Below are 13,172 nucleotides of genomic sequence, written 5' to 3' on the forward strand. Positions count from 1 at the left end.
AAAAAACAATTTCTATTTTGAGTAAAAACAACTTGTGTTAACCATGTGTAAGAGATCTAGAATAGATCTGTTTTAGGATGATAATCTTTCAGTCTTTTTTATTTTTATTTTTTGTTTTTCTCTTAGACTGAATTGGTTTAAATGACTTGGTTTGACTGAAATGGCTGTTAGTAGCTCGCTTTAACCTGTTAATATTAAATGATACTCTAGTATATTTACAGTAGTTGAGAGACGTTTCGATGCCAGTATTTCATTGTCTCTTGTTTAGGGAACAGGAATTGGAAAGTAGAATGTAGTTATCATTTGATGATGTGTTTAACCTCTGTCCCATTTCAGAATCTCAACTTGGTGGCAGTTGCGCACTGTGCTTCTCAGACTCGGACTTGTTTGCCTTCTTGCTTGTACCTTAACCTTTTTGCAGTAGTATTTTAATTTTCCTGTCATTGTGTCCTCATTCCCCCCCCCCTTTTCTCTTCCCCTGTTAATTTTGAAAGTTTGCCGCCTACATGTTTGAAAGCTTCTAATCTGCCTCTCTTCCCTTAGTGCCAGCAGGTTTATTTTTTGTTTTGCAAGCCTGCTCTGCCTCCTTACAGTATGACATCTGATGCTGGAGGGTCGCACTTTCAAAAATGAGTCAGCTGGTACATGGGGTTATCATCAGTTTTTAGCTCCTCTGTCTGAGAGACACAAGTTTGGAAGCAATCTTGGGGTACTTACCCACAAGGCTGGTGGAGACCAGGTGTGTCACGAAGGTGATTTGCTTGCTCCCTGGGGGAGAGGGTGGAGTGAAACTTTTACATTTGTGTCACTGCCAAGTCACTGCCACCTCCAGCATGTCCCGATTTTTAGTTCTGATGTAATCCCATGTCTGATGGAACATGTGGATGCACCGCAGAGAAGATCCAAAGTAAATAGCTGCTGGAGTCCCTTTTTTCCCCATTTCCCCCCCCCCCCCGGACTGTCCTGCAGTGAGGGGTAATTTTGAAAGTCTGATAAAGAATTGAGCTTTTAAAAGATAAGAAATTGTGCAAAATACTTTTTTTCTTTTGCTGGTGGCTCTGATTTTAAGATTCTTCTGTTGAAGTTCAAAATTGGAAGTCTCAAATCAATGATACATTTACAGATCAAGTTTTTATAATGTCATTGTGAAAATTTAGCTTTTGACCTCTAAAATATATTTTGCTTATTTTGAGACTTTGAGAGTGTTAGAAATCAGTATTCTGTTGATTCACCTTACTGTACACTCACTGATGCTGTTTATAAAAATAGGGTAACTAACAGGAATTAATTTTTTAACCGCGTGATAGGGATAGGCAAAATTGGGTCATGACCAAAAATGAAAGTAGCAGGCTTCTTAGTGTCTTAGAATTTTGACTCTTTCTGCATGAGATAGCAGCAGAATATTTTTTAAAAAACCCCATAGAAAATAACTGGCCCCTGTTTATAACTGACAGTAATTCCCAGCTACCCACAGCGGACTTGCAATGCCCTGGACGGTACGCATCCTGCCAGCGCATTTTCAGGGGAAGCTCATTTCCTTGCTGAACCAAGACGGTCATGACCAGACTGTAAATCTGGTTTTTACCAGATTTACCGGGGCCATTTGGGTGAAATTTGATTTATCTAGAGCAGAGGTAGGCAGACTTTTTCTTAAAAGGGCCGGGTAATAAACGTTGCAGGCCTGCGGGCGAAGCGTCTGCCAGGGTTTCCCGGCCCCGCTCCTGTAGTGCGGCAGCGGCCCCGCACACCGTGCCAGCAGGTGGGCATGGCCCGGGTCCAGTAGAGCCTGAGTGGACAGGCGGCTGGCCGGGCCTTCGTTTGTCACCCTGGGCAGCAGCCTGCTGAACCCTGATCTAAAGCTGGGGACTGTGAACACCAGTGGATACCTTTGATACTGTGGTTAAGCAATCCTGGGTTATAGACGGTTTTCTAGTCGTATGCTTTTACTATGAATACTTGACTTTGTGAACAATTATACTGGTCTGTATGTTGGTATCTAAATATAGTGCTTATAGCTTCCTTTCCTTAACAAAAAAATGCACTGAGGTTTTTATTAGTCCAGCCCTTACAATAAATGCGTTGTGTGGCAATCTGACCGGACTACTTTTTCTCATGTTGAAATCTTTAATTACTTTTAAAACTGTTAACGATGAAATCTTGTTTTCAAATTTGTCTTCCCAAATAACGTCTGCCCCTTTTCTGGAATGTGGAATATTTTGCTTACCTTTCCTCAATTGCCTTTTGCAGATCACCAGGAGAACCTCAGTCTGACGACATTGAATCTAGCCGAATGTAAGTGTGACGTGGTTTGAGGCTGCGATGCCTTTCAAGTTGCCCTAGATTTCTTTGAATGGTACCCCATTATTGGAAAGTAATTTTCACTTAAAAGAGAGTAATGCTTTCACAAATAAATTGGGGACTAGAACTTTATGTACTCTTTTTCCTGCCACATAAATACCTCTGAAGCCTTGGTAGCATATCACTAGATTTCCCCTTGGTAGACAAGGGCATTCTCCTGGGTTCTTGGGTCTTTTTGCTCACCCAGCAGCTGTGGGGAGAGACTTGAGTTGAACAATTGTGTATGCCGCGCCCTCTGTGTGTAAGGCATCAGGCGCTGTGTAGTGGAGACAGAGATGCATAAGTATTCGTTCCTGACCTGCAGAAAGTTACACTGTGCTCAGCAGGAAAGACTTAGAAGGTACTCATTTCAGTCTTCGTGGCCGAAGGAGACCGAGGGTGCCGTGGGAATGCAGAGGAGGACCGGGGTGCTCAGGCGCACAGGGACCAGGCCTTGGGGCGGGAGAGGGAGGGCAGGGATGTTGGGGTGGCCAGGGAAGGCCCGCTTAAATCCCGGCGTGGGACTGGGGTGAGGCGGCTAGAAGCGAGGGCGGGCTGTTCTAGGCAGGAGCCTGAGCCAGGCTGCAGAGCAGCGTGGGAGCCGCGGGAGCAGCGAGCAGCTGAGGATTTTGGGTCAGACTGACCGGAGGGCAGGAAGTGAAGGGCCGAGACTTGGTAGAAAGGACCAGGGCCTTGCACACTCTGTGCGGGTCCCTGGCCTATGTCTCAGAGGGTTTAGGAGGCAGGAAAGAATGTGCTATACTATGTGTCCTGTTGGCAGCAGGGGGGCAGAATGGTGGAGAAGCGGGTGGTGGTTGGCGCCCAGGCCTCCGCGTTTCAGTCCCGAGAGCCGTACCGAGGGCCGCGGTGCAGTGGGAATTCAAGATAAGGCTGTCTGGATTTAAGAAGAATAGTTAGAAAACGAAGTAGGCAAGACATCAGTGATCCGTTGTGAGAATTTAAGAAGCCTAAGACACAGGAGAGGCGGTAGGTAGTGCAGCGAGGGCTTTCGGCAGTAGGGGTCGCAGTGGAGAGTACAGGTGTAAGGATGGCTCTGGAGTGAGGACAAAGACCCCTGTCCGTGAAGGCGGGAGGAGGAGCTGAAGGACGGAAGCCTGATGTTAGATGTGCTCGTAGGCGAGAATGGGGGTCGAGGCTGGGGGTGTCCGAACAGCTCGTCGTCTCAGCAAAGGGGCCTGGGTCCGCTGCCCCGCCGGCTCCATCTCCTGGGTGCTGCTTGAAAAAGGGGTTTGATGGCTGAATAAGCGTGGGAACGACAGTGGGCTTCTTTCTTGAGAATAGCTGAAATCTTTTGAAATGCTGCTTGTGCACGTGAATCTCCAGGACTCTAAAATGTATGTACCTAAGGTAACCTTTTGTTCCCTTCAAATTTTTGTTGGTAAAATGCACATACCATCTGCCACCTTGGTTGCTTATGAGCGTGTGCTTCGGCGGCACGGAACCCGGACCCCACACACCGCCTGCCTGGCACCTGCCCCACTCCTTCCTTTTTCTTGATTGTGACTCTTCTGCCTCGTAGAAGTGAAATCATACAGCATTTGCCCTATGTCACTTAACACATGTCCTTAAGCCTCTTCCCTGTTGTAGCATGTGTCAGAATTCCCTTCCTTTTTAAGGCTGAATAATTCTCTACTGTATATATGTGGCACATTTCGTTTATCCACGCCTCCGTTGACACTGGGCTTGCTTCCATGTTTCAGCTGCCACGAACGTGAGTGTACAGATTGCTCTTGGAGACCCTGCTTTCAATACTTTGAGCATCACCTCAGAAGTGTAGTTGCTGGGTCCTCTGGTCAATTCTGTGTGTAATTTTTTGAGGAGCCTGCATACCATTTTCCACAATGGGGGCGCCATTTTGTGTTCCCACCCACAGTGCGCAGGGGTTATGATTTCTTCACATCCTCGCCAACCCTTGTAATCATCTGGTTTTTCTGTTACAGCAGCCATCCTAATGGGAGTGAGGTGATTTCGTGCTTTTGTAAACATGTTGTCAATAGCGTTTTGTGGAACCTGGTGTTTGGTTAGGGGATTTGAGGAGCCTGAAAACCTCGAGAGCTAGCGGGCGGACTAGGTCAAGGCGTAGACCAACTAGTTTTGAGAGGTCGTGCTACTGGGAGGCCAGGTGTGGTTAGAGACCTTGTCATACAAGAAGCGGACGTGTGGTGTTCTAGGTCGGGGGACAGCAGAGCAGATGGGACAGACTGCTGGTGGCACGTGCGTAGGATGTTGCTTTTGGAGAAGGTGAGTTCATGTCATCGGCGACGGCCGCCTTGAGAAAGGTTGTGGGGCCAGGTGAAGCTGCTGGGTTGGTTACAGAAAGCCTGCGAGGTCAAACGGGCGGGTCAGCGTAAGTGACACACCCGTGAGGACACGTGGTGACGGTCAGCGGCTGTGTGTTTAGTATGCGCAAGGTGGCGATGGACTGAAATCGACCACAGGGGGGTCGTGGGGAAGGTCCCTCAGGTTAAGAAAGTCAAGTATTTTGGGGGCTCGTCGGAGACTAGGTCAGGCACACAGACATTGAGGTCACCATGCCAATGATGCAATTGGGGCAAAACAGCCTTTAGGGCGTGGGTGTAATTTACCAGGCCATCAAAGGAAGGACAAAGGTATTGAGGTAGGTGACAGGAGTTTCAGAGTACGAGCTGAGCTGAGTTTTGTCTGGGGAGATGAGCACTGTTTGTTTTCCGTACAGGGCATTGGAAGAACAATGGTGGACTGACGGTTTTAGTGTCTGTGAGGAACCCCCGCACCCGCTCCCCTACCAGGAGAGAGTTGCGTGAGAAGCATAGCCTTTGCAGGGGGTGACCAGCCTCAGTGACAGTAAGGAGGTGCAGGAACCGGCCTATAAAGCAGTTGGGGAGAGGGGGTGACCTGCCTCAGACATGTATTTCTGGAGATGTCGGTGCGTCAGGTCAGGAGGATGAATCAAGAGTCAAGGACGGAAATGCAGCGGCGTGACAGTTGTAAAATCCAAGGACGGCAGGCACGCGAGAGAGGCACAGGTTTTCAGGTGAAACTTTGGTTTTAAGTGCTGGTGCGTTTAGCAAGTTGTCATGTTGTTTAACCTCACTGGGCGAAGGCAGAGTGACAGGAAGTGAGATCTATCGAGCCTTGTGGACAAAGGCGTCCGAGGCTCTAACCGTAGCTACGGTGGCGGCCGTCGCTCAGGCTCCTGGGCCTTCAGAAGCCGTGACCGGGGTGCAGTTGGGCAAGGCACATAGGTGCAGGTGTGCTCTGCCCTCATCTTTGAGTCCTGATTTACAGGATAGGTAATGGAGCAATCCTGGTGTTACCTAAAGATTAGGCTAGGGTGTTTGGTCTATGGCGACATCTTACATTTATTGAAGCCTGATTTTTTTCCCTTTTTTTTGGCATTTCGAGACACGTTTGCATTTGGCATCCTCTACGGAACCCCTTGAGTGCATTTTGAGTAGTAATTATGTAAAATTAAGGAATATACCCATTTGTTTTTAGGAATTCTTAATGTTGCCTATTTCCCAAGGTGCGGAAAAACAGCACAAAATTTTAACAGTTGCGTGTCATTTTATAGTTTGGCCTAAAAAGAGAACTAGCCCAGTATGATGCAGATCTTTATATTCAATGCTATGTATGTTCTCCCTGGATTTTTGTTTAAATTTATATGTATCATGTCTCTTTGAACATATTAATTTAGACTTTTTAATTTCCTTAATGATTTTGAAGTGATCTGCAGTGACTCCCTGCCTCTCCTCTCTGTGGGTTGCTCCCTGCGCTTAGGCTGTGCGGGCGGGCACGCGACCCAGACAGTGCACAGCGTGAGCCAGTGAGTGGGGCGCTTTCTGGGCTCGTGTGTAGCGAGGCCCTCTGAATAAGCCCGCAGTTTTGCTGAACGTTGGCATGGCCCAGGGCACAGTCCTCAGGCCGCCTTCTCCACTCTGAGTAAGAGCTGCGCCATATCCGCTCTTGACAGCGGCTGTATTACTTGAGGTCCCACAGTCCCGCGGGGACAGGCCCAGCCTTAAACCTGGACTAGGTCCCTGATGTCTTTTGTCAGGTCTGTGTCTGTGAGGCCTCCTGCTGTGTAGGATACCAGTGCGCTGTCTCCAACTCTGACTGACCCTCTGAGTTAGAGACTCATGGCCAGTAACTGAATCTCTGTTTCTCCAAAATATTCTGGTCTCCACCCTCAAAATATTCGATAATTCAACCACTTTTACCCCCACCATTTCCACCTCTGGACTCTGATGAAAGCTATCGTCTTTTTCCAAAAGAATGAAATTGTTTCCAAGTAGTCTTTCTGCTTCCTGGTCACTCACAGTGTATTTTCTGCAGCTGAGTCATGGTGTGCTCTGAACCTTTCAAGGACTTCCTGTCTCTCAGCGTGAAGCCTGAAGATGCACCACTGCGTGAGCTCCCAGGCGCTCCTGCGGCCCTCCCTCCTCTCCTGCTCACTTCTTCTGCACTGCCTCATTATCTGGCTCCCATGTCTTTGTGTTCTTGAGGCTTGTGCCTGTGGTCTGTGGCCCTTCTCTGTGGCACCCACAGGGCTTTCTCACTTGCTTCAGAGGTCCCTGCTCAGTTGGTGTCTTCTCAGAGAGGTCTCATGATGAGGCTTCATCAGTAAAGGGGCATGTTCTCTCTCCTCTCTTCCCCTTGCATTTTTGTATTTCTCTTCATGGGACTTACTGTCACTTGACTTGTTTCACATTGGTTTCTTTGGTGTCTGACTCATTTAATACCAGCGTGGAAGCCTAGTGAGAGAGTACTTGGCATAAGTTGGTAGTCAGTAAATGCTTATTATATGAAAGAATGAGATTACTAAATTTATGCAAAATGTTTGTTTATGCCTTTTTAATCCCCTTTCAGAAATGCAAAAACTTTTTGGTATCAGTTATATGTAAATATGCTGATGTCCATGGACACAGCCTGAGGCTCAGGGATTCCTACACCCCCCCTATTCACAAGCGCTTACCTACAGCAGGCCCCTGTGCTCAGGGCTCTGCATCCACCACATCACTCACTAGGGGAGCTGGGCCGTGTAGTCAGAGTAGACTGTGGGGATCTGGCTAGTGTCCTCTGACGAGGATGGTAGAGACTTGGTATAATTTCTTCCTTAAAATTTTGATGAAATTCACCAATGAACTCATCCGGTTTTGGTGCTTTCCGTTTTGGGAAGTTATTTATTCAATTTTTAAAATTAGATACAGGCCCATCCAGGTCATCAGTTTCTTCCAGTGAGCTTTGGAAGATTGCGTCTTCAGAGGAATCGGTCCTTTACATCTGGGCAATCAAATTTGTGAACATGAAGTTGTTCACAGTGTTGCTTATTATCCTTTTAATGTCTGTGGGATCTGTAGTGATGTCTTTTCTTTCATTTTGGATATTAGTAACTTCTGTCCCCTCTTTTTTTTTTTTCCCTTTAGCCTGACCAGAGGATTACTAATTTTATTGATCTTTCAAAGAACTAGCTTTTGATGTTCATTTTTGTTGATTTTCATTCTTCAATTTCATTGATTTCTGCTCTCATTTTTATTATTTCCTTTTTTTTTTTTTTTTTGCTTTGGATTTAATTCATTCTTTTTCTAATTTACTAGGGTGGGAGCTTAGATGATTGATTTTAGCTCTTTTTGAATACATGCATTCAAATTTATAAATTTCCTTCTAAGCACTACTTTCACTGCATTCCACAATTTTGATGTTATGTTTTTATTTTTATGCAGCTCAAGATATTTTTTAGTTTCTCTTGCGATTTCTTTCTCGACCCATGTTATTTAGAAATGTGTTGTTAGCAGAGCATATTTTTTTCTCTGAGTGTAGACAGCTTATAGTTGGATCATATTTTTTGATTCACTCTAACAAACTCTCTTTTGATAGGTGCATTTATATATCATTGATGTGTGAAGCGATTTGTTGCTATAAGTGGATTAATACCTAATATATATCTGTCACTGTTTCCTATTTGTTGCCCTTGTTCTTTTTTCCTATTATTGTTTTTTTCCCTGTGGTTTTAGTTAAGCAAAATGATAAGCCAATCAGATCCTTATCTCAGAATTTACAACATACTGCCTGGTCCATACTAGAAAGTCAAGTGTATAATTAGTTAAGAAATAAATGATCTATCTTGATTATCTTAGAATGAGGAAAACACAATCAGAGACCTTATTTATTGCATGATCATCACAGAGAATTGATAGGTGTGCTACACTGATGCCACCGTATATTTTGTGAGGGAGATGGACGGATGGATGTATTTTGTTTTTTTGCTTATTCTAATCTTACTGTAAAATGTGACACTTCTAAAAATGTTTTTTTAAAGGTGAATAATTTTATATAAATATTCTAAAATTTTACTTTCTATTTACTGTATGACAAGCACGCTGGGCATTGAGATTATAAAGAGCAATAAATTATTAATTAGAGGTTTTTGTACTGTTAAACATATTCCTAACTGTAAAAATTACTTATATTTAAATTGAAATGAAAATGTAAAGTCCCCAAAACAAACAAACAAACAAACAAACAAAAAACAAAAAAACTTAAAGTCCCTTTGGCTGGATTACTGAGGTCCCACAGTCCCACGGTGACAGGCCCAGCCTTAAACCTGGACTATGTCCCTGATGTCTTTTGTCAGGTCTGTGTCTGTGCGGCCTCATGCTGTGTAGGATACCACTGCTCAGTCTTCCAAAATCTTTACATGAACTCTGACTTTGGAGGTTGGTAGTGTGTTTTACAAAGGCCCTAGAGGGGACGGAGACATCCTGCTTCCTTTGAGAAACCAGGAAGCAGTGCTTGTCATTGGCCTGATAGGCTGGACACGCGGGCCCTGGGCCCCTCCTGTGCTCCTCTGGCTTCCTGACCCCTCCCAGTTCATTCGGCCTCATCTCCAGTTAGAGTCCCTCTCCTTGCCAGTTCACAGTCTCTTTCTGAACTTTGCCTTTTTACCTTCTTTCCTTGTTCTGTACTTCATCCACTGTTAGTTTTTATGTTGCCTGTCACAGTCCTACGACTTTCATATTCTGTCACGACTTTTATTCTGATGTGAATCTTGTTTGCTCGTTGTTCACTGACACATCATCACTTTGACAGTTGCTATTTTTATGGCTTCATCTTTGTTCTTGTGTTCATCGCTTATTTTTCAACCGCCTACTACAGTCGGTGTGAGATCTTTTTTGACTTCCATCTCCTGTGTTGTTGGCAGCCACTTTGTGGTTCTAGCCCCATTGATACAAGGATGTTAAACATACTTCTCTATTGTTTGTCAGCCTGACGGTAGATTGAGTTGCTGGGCATAGTTATGGTCAGCTGATAACTGTTGTTTTTGTTGTTGTTATTGGGTTTTGGTTATTGTTAAGCACTAGACTCTCCGAGACACTGGATTCGATGTCAGCAGTGGTGGCGTCGAGCCCTTGGTGACCAGGCCCTGGGGTTCCCTTTCTGCCACCGAGGATGGCACCAGGTCCCTTGCCAGGTGACCTCTTTGAGAAGTGGCAGTGCAGCAGCAGTGTTTCCCCCAGGGTTTTATTTGGAAGACGTCAGACCGCAGCCACGTTGAAAGGATTTTACGGGGGGCCCCGCAGGCCTGGCATCAGGAGCCTCCGTCAGTGCTGACGTTGCTCTGCCACAGTCCGTTCTTGCAGTTCGCCCGTCCTCGGTGCGCGCAGAGCTGGCTGCTGGCAGCGGCGCACTTCTCCCGAGGCCGAGGCATTGGTCACACGATCTCTGTCAGGCTCCCTGGAGGAGCTCTGGCCTTCCACATAGGATTTACTCGGTCGCACGTTTATTTGTAGGGCTGGATCACTAATTCACTCACAGAAATAAAATATATAAAATGGGAAGTACTGTCTTTTAAATGTGCAAGTACTTTTAAGTGTCTGCTTTAACTTTGAGAACTGGCTCCCCTAGAGGGTCTCTCACTGGATACTCATTACTGACTCAATGAGAAAAGTATCCTTTTTTAGGAAATCAGCCTAATTACAAAGTGCTTTGTTTGTTTTTGGATAGTAAGACAAGTCAGTGAGAGGTGAGGAATGACAGAAGGCGCTCCCCAGCTCCTCTCCTGGTGGCTTGGTTAGAAGGGGCAGATTAGGTGCCACTAAACCTCATTTCTTTTCTTTTTTACATCTCTCTCTCTCTTCCTCTTCTCTTCCGTCCATTTCCATTGTTTCTTTAATTATACAGGGTCCCTCGCAAATAACACCCCTTTCTATTACAAAATCATAAGCATGTAATTCTGTAGCATGACAGTGCCACATTCAAGCACACCACAGGACATTTTAGGTGAGGCGCTCAAATTAAAACTATAAACCATGACACCCATATTGTGACCCCATCAACTGCCCTCAGGCCGGCCCTGGGCTTGGGGGAGGGCGGCGTGGGGAGGCCATGCGGTCACACGGCAGCGTCCCTGGAGGGCCGAGAGCGCGGCTCTAAATTAAGACTTGGGACGTTCGGTGAAGGGCCAGGTGGGGTCTATTTTGGGCCCTGCGGGCCACGCAGTGCTGTTGTTGCGGCATGCGAACAGCCTCAGAGAGCCTGTACGAGCGTGGGCTTGCGCGCTGGCATGTGCATTTTATATACTTTTTCCATGTCACAAGATGTTCTTTTTTCTGACTCTTGCAGCCATTTACAATGGTAAAAACCACTCGTAGCTCTACAAAGAGGGTGTGGCCTGGGCCAGTTTGGCCCCTGACCTGAGATTAGGTGATTCCTGCTGTGTAGGAATTTAACCTCATTCAAGTGACTCGCCAAATGGTCATCATTAGTGTGCACATTCCCGACTGCGAGGCCTTTTATACGCTCTGAACTTGATAGGGATACAGAATTTACGCAGATAATTCAAGGCATCACTGGAGTGAGGAGAAAAGAAAGAAAACACTTACTATGCTTGATTCCACTGGTAAAAGGAAAGTTTTGGCACAGCATCCTTGCAGGCCTGACTGTGGCTGCTTGTTCCATGTCGTGGGGCAGAGAAGCAGGTCAGAGAGGGACCCCTCTTCCCGCACTGGGAGCTCAGCTCCCCTTGGTGTATTAAAAGCCCGGGTTCTGGAGCCAGGCCTGGGCTCCCATCTCTTACGCAGACACGTGACCTGCTCTGTGGCTGCCGTGAACTTTGGCAGAAGGAGGGTTAACCTACGGACTCACAGGGTTAGGGGATGGGGCCGGATGGCAGCCTAGCGGGCACTGTATGTGATGGACTCCCTGAACCTGCCCGCAGCCGGGGTCATTCCCATGGACACTGTCACCTTAAAGAGGAGGAAACTAAGGCACAGAGAGGTTAAGGGCCTCGTTCAAGGTCACGGAGTCCATGAGTGGCTGAGCCAGCACATAAAGGTGGGCGGCCTGGCCCCAGAGTGGCAGCTCCGCCCTGAGGGGGCGGAGGCGTCCCGCGTCAGGATGGTCTGCAAAGCGTGTAGCACGTTCGTGGGTCCGCGACACGTTACAGACGCGCTGACTCTGCAGAGAGCGGCGGTGTGCTAGCGTGACGCCAGGCAGCGTGCCTAACCACGAAATTCAAGTTACGGTTTTTCAGAAGCAGTTTTACTTTTTTTCGGTTGTGCATTATTTATGGGATTTTTTTCCCCCCCCATACAACTTCTTAGTACTGCTATTAAGAATTATTTTGAATTGCATCACCCTCTGTCAGACTGTATAGTGGAAACACGACTTGAACGGTGGAGCCGGAAGATCCCCGGGCCCCTGTTCTTGTCCTGCACCTGCCTCTGTGTGAGCTTGGGGGTGTGATTTCATCTTCCAGTTCTGTGTCCCCTTGGCTGTGGACTGAAGCGACTCATCTGAATCGGTGCACTGCGGTAGCCCGTGTCCGAGTGCTGAGCAGTGCGTCTCGAATGTCGTCAGGCATTCCACAGATGGTGGTGCCTGGCTCACCTCCCTGTGACATGGCGTGACCTGAATGTAGGACGGAAAGGAAACTTGCAGATGGGACAGCGGGCCTGTTCGGAATCATACAGCTGTTCGGGTGGGCGGTGCTGTCCCTTAATGCGGGTCCCCTGATTCCTCACTTCTCTTCCATATTCCCACTCTGCTGCGTGCGTGGTGTATGCGACGGGGTTTTTCTTTTCTTCTCAGGACACAACCTGGCGTTTTTATTAGAAAATAAGCTAGAGTGTTTTGGTATTTTGATTTTTGATAACTGATCTTTCAAAAATCATGGGCGGTTTAGTGAGCCTTGAGGCCATTTAATCATGTACATGAAGTTTTAAAACCACTAACATTTTTTTCCATTCATATCTATTCATTGCAAGTCGCAGTTAATATGCAAGTAGCATGTTTATTGTAGGAAAAATAAATTAGAAGCAGAAAGATACAAGAATTTTTAAAAAACTGTTTCAGTTACATTATTCAGAGAACACGACTATTAACACTGAGATAGAAGTGGCTTCATCCTACACTTAATGGCTGTAACTCACTTGTCAGCCAGCGATGCGTGAGGAAGGCTGTTCCCTGCCAGATTCAGATCTTGGTGATTTTTATTCCATTGTGTAAATGGCAATCACTTAAGTAATCATCTGTCTTTGGGCATGTTGATTTTTTTTCAGATTTCATAGAAACAATGCATTTTTGCAAAATTGCTCAATTATTTCCCACAAATGGCACCTGTCACTTGTGTGGTTTATTCTCTGATTCACTTTGAAGACTGGATACATATCCACGCTTTTCCTCCAGCGAGGGGACCCGTGCCCACGTACATGCTCACCAGGGGTCGCTCCTGAGGTTCAGGGGTGGCAGCGGCGGTGGCCTCCCCTCCTCCCCTGAAGGACGCCTAGTACGGCGTCCGTCCTCTGGAGGCTCTGCTCTTTCTTTACGTGCTCACG

At 46.6% G+C, this 13,172-nt stretch overlaps 1 protein-coding gene across 5 annotated transcripts in view; it reads left to right on the forward strand.

The window, feature by feature from the left end:
- The window catches only part of UBE3A (ubiquitin protein ligase E3A), a 63,598-nt gene that overhangs the window by 17,816 nt on the left and 32,610 nt on the right, over positions 1–13,172 (forward strand). For 4 of the 5 annotated variants that reach the window (XM_054561929.1, XM_054561930.1, XM_054561932.1 and 1 more), the window contains one exon: positions 2,248–2,292. In XM_054561929.1, coding sequence (XP_054417904.1) covers positions 2,248–2,292 — 45 coding nt within the window. Of the gene's footprint in view, positions 1–543; positions 740–2,247; positions 2,293–13,172 lie in introns of all 5 variants that reach the window. The other variant, XM_054561931.1, reaches the window with a different exon arrangement.

The sequence above is a fragment of the Pteronotus mesoamericanus genome, unplaced genomic scaffold (genome assembly GCF_021234165.1).
Source record: "Pteronotus mesoamericanus isolate MK-2021 breed Mesoamerican mustached bat unplaced genomic scaffold, CSHL_Meso_final scaffold_582, whole genome shotgun sequence".
Lineage (NCBI taxonomy): Eukaryota > Metazoa > Chordata > Mammalia > Chiroptera > Mormoopidae > Pteronotus > Pteronotus mesoamericanus.